Genomic DNA, 7,700 nt, shown 5'->3' on the forward strand with positions numbered 1-7,700 from the left:
CAATTATTTTATAAAAACTCTAATAAAACAATAATAATAACACAAATAAAAACTTCTTTACATTGGGCAATGTACATCGAACATTTCCGTTTTCAACGTTATTCTTTAAAGTTTCATAAATCTCGTCTAAAGAAGGTTCTTTTGTATTCTTTCCAAACCCTACAAAATGTAAATAATTATTTTATCTCCTTAAATATTCCTTTTATTCAATTAAAACAATTCTTACCTAATGCGTAAGGCCTTTCGCTAATGATTAAAGTGTATCTAATAGATTCGTCGTTAACGTAAGTAACCTGCCAAATATTAATTTCTTATATAATAAAAAGTATGTTTTACGTTTAATTAAGCATTAATTATCAATACAAAGGACCAAGTATTACCTAGTTAATTTCTAGTACAACGTTGCCTTATTTTATGAAACCAAATGCATTATATTTGTCCAATTATAATTAATGGAGTATTTTGAAAAATTTCTGAATAAGTTGGTAATTTTGTTTAAAAAAATATCTTACCTGAGGTACACCAAATCTTAATGGTGATATTTTTAATAAATTCAGAAGATTGGAACGTAGGTTTTCTGCAATTACATCCGTGCCGGTGTCTTTTATAGGGCCTAAATTATTTGTTAAACAATTAAATATAAATTTCATAAATCAAAATTCGAATTAATCTTAATTTGCGGCTGGAAAATTTTTATTATACGTAAGATTTTTAATTAAAAATTTACGCTTACCGGATAACGTTAATGATAATCTCCGTTTGTTTGTCTCTTGGAAACATTCCGAAACGTCAAAAGCCATCCATTCTACGGGATGAGTTCTATATTTATTTATAGTTTGCCAAGCCGAAGCTATAAACTGAATATTTTTAATGTTTAATATAATAATTATTATTAAAATAATCATAATTGATTGAGTAAAACTTACTTGACGATCTTCTATAATTCTTATTTCTAAAAATGCGGGAGTAAACGTATTTACTTCTTTGTCTTCTAATCCCGTTTCCTATGTAAAATACATTCTTAAATCAATTGTGACGTTACGAAATTTACTTAAGAAAACAATTAATATGAATACGTTAATAATTAATACAATTTTATACGATATTGGTTTACTTTAGTGTTAAAACACTGTAAAGAACTCGTTTAACGGTGGAAACTTTCAGTGCAAATATTGATTTTCAATGGAAAGAAATAACACTCATAAGGGATATTCATCTTTTACTGATATCCAAAGTTCAGTTAATTCCATGCTGCTAAATTTTCTTTTTAACGTATTGTCGCGAAACAATTCAATAAGATTCTCTTCTTCTGCAGCATTAAATTCAGATGGAGCAATGGCATTAAATGGTTTTTGAATCCACGCAAATTTATCGATATTATAATTTTGAAAATATTTCTCAAACCAGGTGGACAGTCTGTGATAAATGTTCTTAAAAAATATTAGAGTTCACACCTCGAGAGAAATCAATTCCATTAGAAGTCAAACACTGTTGCAACAAAAGGAAACATCCTTTCCTCCATCTCCATTTTTCTTTTCCATAGTTTTAATTGTTTTATAAAAGCTGAAATTTTCTCAATCGACTTTAGAAGGTGCGTGTTGCTTCTCTGCAGGGAGAGATTCAAAGCATTCAGTTTTTAAAAAAATCACATAAGTATGCTAGTTTTACCAAAAAGTCTTCATTCACAAAATTTTTGGCATACATGAGGTCTTCTTCTTTAAGAAAAATATGTAATAAATTTCCTATCGCAGTTCAAACGTACGAGACAAAACGTTACCTCGAAAGAAGTAATGTTTTGTCTCGCTCGCTCGTGGTATTGTTTTGTAATTTCTCGAAGTGCTGTAGTACAACAAAGACGTGTGCTCGGATCAATATCCTCTCACAGTTTTTTGAAAATCTTGCCTTCAACGGCCGTTTTTATAAAGTTTACTACATGTACTACATATTCTGGTTCAATGCAGAACTCAGATATTCTGATGCGAGTGCTTCTCTGTGCAATGGGTCCAGAATTCATCAGAGTCTTTGCTTCGAAAAAGTGCTTGCAATCCTCCATAACATCCGGACATAGAACGAGAACTATCAGTAAAGATACCAATGCATTTGATCCGAATTATTTTCGGAAATAAAAATATCAAGGATCTCGAAGTCATACCGTCGACAAGTTATTCAGACGACATGATTTTTTAAGACAGTTATAAACGTTGTTTCACAACTTTTGAAGTGTTATAAGTGTACTTCCCTTGCTCTGTTTCATTGCACTAAACTAAGCTGTTCTACACCGCTTATTTCTGTGTTAGGCGGTAACGTGCATTGGTGAAAAGGAAGAATGGTGGTGCCTGGAGAAAGGAAACAACTGAAGTCTGATATTAGTACTTTTGTTTATTTTTACTTTTTGTAAAATAAAGTAATAAAATGTATTTTATTTATTCTTTATAATTCTCCCAGTAATTATTATTTTTACATCATTTTTTTTTAAAATTTTGTGTACAAACACCGTATACAAAACTTGAAGCATGTAAGTGAAAATAATAATGAGAATAAACAAAGTTTTACTCAAACTAGTAACTAACTAAATGCGGATCAAAGGCAAACCAAACAAATCTGGACTTGTTTGGATTGAAAAACACACCAGGAAGAAGCAAAACAGAAGAAAACAGATAATATACGTATCCATATTTTTTTTTTACTTTTTTTGAAAAAGAATTGTTTGGTTGCAGTAGCAAGAGATTGCAGAAATTTGCTTAAGCTTTATAGAGTTTCCATAATAGAGGTATTCAGAAGAAAAATTTTTGCATCCTATCATAATGTTGACGATTTGTTGTTATTATAGAATAAAAAAGAGGTCTACAAAAAATTTTAATGAAATAAAAAATGAATGCTTCTAGCAGGAAAATGTTTCATATCACAATGCACGTACTATCATGCAAAACGTCTTCTCACGCAGACACACGTAAGAAGACGTTTTGTGTCAACACACAGTAAAGCGTGTTAACACAAAACGGCAACGTAATCTACGTGTTAAAGAAAAAATCGACTCGTGAATCTCTATTTGATCGTTTACACTATGTTAATATGTAGTCTGCTAATGTACGCTGACGACAGAGGACATCAGCCGAATGTTACACCTGTTAATACGCAGATCAAACCGTTTAGATTTTCGTCAGTCGTCAGATACATTTTATTATCACTCTTGCTCTTCATCGATCAAAAGTTGTGGCATTTAGTCATGAAATTCATTAAATATTAATCAGCATGTATAGGATGAAACCAATCTCTTCTTTCGCATTGCGCTTAACACGTGCAGCGTGGATTACGATTCCTACGGAACACTTCCGAGGTTTCATTGAATCCAAATATGGAAGAATTCAACTGTCTTGAAGGCAAAGTGTGAAATAATACTATTGTTAGATAGTATGATTTCACACTTATTAGTTTCTCAGTGTTTATGGACATACATACACAAGTATTAATTATAATTATAAATGAACCATTCGGCGTATAGAGGAAAACTGTCGAGCAAGATTACATTACTTAATATGATTTTCGAATTCAATATTCAAAGGTCTGTCGTCAATTCCAATGCCTACGTTTCGAAAATCAACAAGTAAATATCAGATTACGTCACAATTCTCAGATATTGAAGCCCTTATTACACGCAATTCGTAAAGTAAAGTAAATTATAATTATATATAAAATTATTTTACTTACACTCAAAAAGTAATAATCAGCAATTAGTACAGAATCGTCTTTTTTGTATTGATTCGTCCAAACTTCGAAGATTAAATCGTGTTTTCTTCTCTACGAATACAGTTTACAATACAAATTAAATTAACTCTTTTAATTGAGAGTACGTAATGATAAAAATAATTAAAATACAATTGATAATTGAAAAATGTTTTTAGCACTTTTATTTCAAGTTAGTTCGTCGTTAATTATAAGATAATTTGTGAATTGATTGCGTGTTTATTTAAATATTGTCACAACAAATTACACTTCTATTAAAGAATCTTTTAATAGATCCTTTTTTAAATAGATTCCACTAATCTCTTCAATTTTTATAAACTCTAAGATTTTATTGTATTTACCACTTCGATGATACGCTTACATAATTTCCTGTTACATTGCAACAGGAAATTATACGAGTGAGTAAATCACAACAGGAAACTGTATTGATTTATGTCCATTCAATAACGGGATTCAGAAATATTAGCCCAGAGATGAAATACTGAAATTTATACGGAATATTATGAAACAAATTTCATGATAAATTTCTCGTGCTTTTTCATATATATATATATATATATAACTCTTGATAAAGTGACCATCCGATTTAATAAACAATGTTGTTGTTTGTTATTTTTATAAAATCTTCACACAATAGACAATTTAGCTCAGCTCTTCCGATATTTACTATATCAAGTGGCTTAAGTATGTGAGATACTCACCTGTCCAACATATTGTGGTTCTTTCGTCGACGATTCCGGAAACCATGGATACGATTCTCCCGGAAGTACCGTACTTTTCTCCATTATTTCGTCATTTGTTAAATTCCACAGGTCGCACTTTCTCGTTTTCTTGTCAATCGAATAGACGATTCCTGAATAAAACAAGAATTCGTTCAATTCTTCTCTTTCTAATGCATTGTTTTTCTATTCTTTTACACTTTAAATCAAAAAAGTAAACCTAATTAAATTCGTAAGAAGGTTCATATTTACTTCTATCATAATCCTGAATAATTGTGGTTGTAGTTTCAAAATTTTGCTGTAATTCGTCTCTTCTTATTAATTTGTTTTCTTTATCGAACCAAATCTGTAAAGGTTCTACAGTTTTAAAAAAATCTTTAAAGTAATAATTAATTGAATTTTTTCAAACCCTTTGGTGGAAATTCCAGACGTCTTTATTTGGTTCTTGTACTTGTAAATCGTAAGTCTCGAATTCGAAAGCAAAATATTTCGGCAATTTAGGAAATCCTCTTTTACTCTTTTTGTTCTCGCAATAAATTCCTTCCGGTTGCTTTAATATATAAATAATTAAATAGAGAAAACATTTAAATATATTTCGAGTCGTCACCTCCGTGTGTTTACCTGGAAAACTTCTCTGTTGGATATATAATTTTTCGTATTAAAAAATTCGGCTTTGAAAGTTAATCTTCTGCCTTCTTCCTCGTTATAGCAATCCACTTCCATTAATATAATCTGACCGCAAGGTTGATTTTGTTTATCGTCACAGGATTTATATCCCGGATTGTTCCAGTGAGTTGCTTAAACGATAAAACTTTCTCGTAATTGTTCTTTACATAGAGAAATTAATGGTGTTGTATGCACTTACTGGTTAAACTGTGAGTTAAATTACATTGAGCATCTAGTTGGGTAATGTTAAGATTACGGGTCTCCCACTTTTCAACTGGAATTCCATTTTCTAGTGTTGATAAATCTGCTATTTCTGCCTGAAGACAGAAAATAAACAAAAATAAATCATTTTTTCGTATTAATTATTTTATTTTATTGTTTTACCTTAACATTTGGATCGAAAAAGACAAGTGATGCGATGTCCCCAATTAGCTTTCTTTTATTTTCATCGATGGAATAAACAATTATAGACGATTTTCTGTCCGGTATTGGACTCACTTGGCATTCGGTTTCTGAAAATTATATTTGACAATTTATTAATATTTGAACGAAGAATGTATTTAAGTAAATGAGCCAAGAAAAGATACGTTTAATATTTATCCATTCGTCACTATCGAACGAATATATGTTGATTTCTGTGGATTCCGCATCTGTTTCTGTAATTACAGCGATCGAATTGTTTTCCTTGTCGTAATGTACTTGTATTTGCAGTTCTTCGTCGCTTTCTTCAACAACAACTCGAATGAAAGTTTCGATCTGTTTCGGCCATTTTGGTATGTTTATATCTCCTCCGGTTGGTTTCAAGTTATCTATTTGGATAAAAAGTAGACTGTTATAGATTAATTTATATGTATTTTCTTATTCTACAACAAACATATGTTCAAGAAATAGTCACTTTTACATAGATTACAATTTTGCAATTGTATACAAAGTGTTGATTAAAATCAACACCTAATATTTTATCAGTATAGGACTGAAAGTAATGTTTATAAAGGCTGTTATATTTTATATATGATAAAAATTAGAGTAGATATGTATACAGGGAGCCAATTTTTATTAATCCACTGAAGTAAGTGAAAAAATACGCTTCCTACAAACAAACTGTTATTGACTTTGAAGTGGTCAGAAGATTGCGCTGTCAGTGAAAACAGGATTAACCTCCACAATGGTAACCTTCATATTTTATTGCATGTTAATTCTATGTAGAACACAAGCTTTTAGATGAAACATTTTGTCCGAAAGATGTACTTATTACAAACCACAGCTTTGAGGTTTTATATAACCATCATAGCACGCGTGCAGATTTATGAATATCTGTAAAGTTTACTGTAAATAGAATGTGAAATGCCTTAAAATATTAGGAAACCATATGTTGGTATCCAGATTGATCTCTTCTCTTTATGGCATACTCGAGGGTTTTAACTAGCTTTTTTGTATCAGTTCATTATCTGAAGAAGAAAAAGAATGATTCTATCGAATAATTGTTTTCTAATGATTTTTTCATCATTTTTCATCCTTTTTCAGTGGACTTCACAGATATTTACAGAGGCGCGCGAGTACTCTGGCAGCCATATAACACTTTAAACACTCATAGCATCTAATAAGTACATTTTCGGAAAATGTTTCAGACATGTTTATTTTTATGTAGAATCAATATAGGCAATACATAGTGGTGGTTTCCATTTAAGGAAATGACTTAGTTTTTCACTGATTGTAACACCACGTTGTCTTAAAGTCTAACAATTTCCGTGTAAAAATTTTTTTTGTGTGTATGATGAGGAATTTTTTAGTTATTCCGGTGGATTGAATAAACGGAACATCCTATATACTGTATATGTGCATGTGTAGTGTTATCCAGGTGTTGTGAAAAGTAAGGTCAATAGGATAGGAAATACAGGATATTATGTAGAGCAAAATCTCTGAGTTGGTAATTGTTATTGAATTTTACGAAAATGAAGTTTCTTCTTCAGATTTTGACACCGCTGAACGTTTTATTCGGTGTTGTATGCGGACAGTTTTAAGATAGAAAACAAGGAAGAACGTGCGAATAGAATTTATGCCTCTACGGCAGTATTAGTTGTTCGACAACATTCCGCATTCGTTAGAAAGCAGAGAGTCATTAATTAATTATCAAATATTGTCCGGCGACTTGTTTTGTCAGACTACATGTTCACGAGACTATTTAGCCTCGTGAAAGTAGATCATGCACGAGTATCTGCTTATTGTTTAATTGTTAATAATTAAAATTATCGCATAACCTTGTGTCGATAGCAATAACAAAGGAAACTGAACACACTTTAATAGAGTCATCTGATTTATTATTTAGGTTCTGAAAGGAACTACGCGTATTCCGTGCGCTCACTACTCCGTTAAACTATTGCTTAATGTCAGTTATCGGCAGAATATTTATCAATTTAAACTTAATATATATAACTTATATAAACGTTATTTTAAACAAATTCCTACCTGGTATAAATATCCAAATAAAAAGTATAGAAAATAGCTTGATTGACATTACAAATTTCTACACGATTTATTGCTTCTGTTTATTTAGTATCCGTATATAAGGGG

General features: G+C 30.7%; 1 protein-coding gene across 1 annotated transcript in view; it reads right to left on the reverse strand.

The window, feature by feature from the left end:
* Positions 1 to 7,700, reverse strand: part of LOC111638275 — a 17,981-nt gene extending 10,281 nt beyond the window's left edge. The window contains exons 1-8 of the mRNA XM_023383951.1: positions 7,596 to 7,700; positions 5,717 to 5,938; positions 5,514 to 5,641; positions 5,329 to 5,446; positions 5,085 to 5,260; positions 4,873 to 5,013; positions 4,716 to 4,809; positions 4,446 to 4,597 (exon numbers count right to left, since the gene is read on the reverse strand). Of these exons, the coding sequence (XP_023239719.1) occupies positions 4,446 to 4,597; positions 4,716 to 4,809; positions 4,873 to 5,013; positions 5,085 to 5,260; positions 5,329 to 5,446; positions 5,514 to 5,641; positions 5,717 to 5,938; positions 7,596 to 7,644 (1,080 nt within the window). The 5' untranslated portion in view covers positions 7,645 to 7,700. The remainder of the gene's footprint in view (positions 1 to 4,445; positions 4,598 to 4,715; positions 4,810 to 4,872; positions 5,014 to 5,084; positions 5,261 to 5,328; positions 5,447 to 5,513; positions 5,642 to 5,716; positions 5,939 to 7,595) is intronic.

The sequence above is a fragment of the Centruroides sculpturatus genome, unplaced genomic scaffold (assembly GCF_000671375.1).
Source record: "Centruroides sculpturatus isolate CEXI.00-Female unplaced genomic scaffold, Cexi_2.0 scaffold1254, whole genome shotgun sequence".
Taxonomy (NCBI): Eukaryota; Metazoa; Arthropoda; class Arachnida; order Scorpiones; family Buthidae; genus Centruroides; species Centruroides sculpturatus.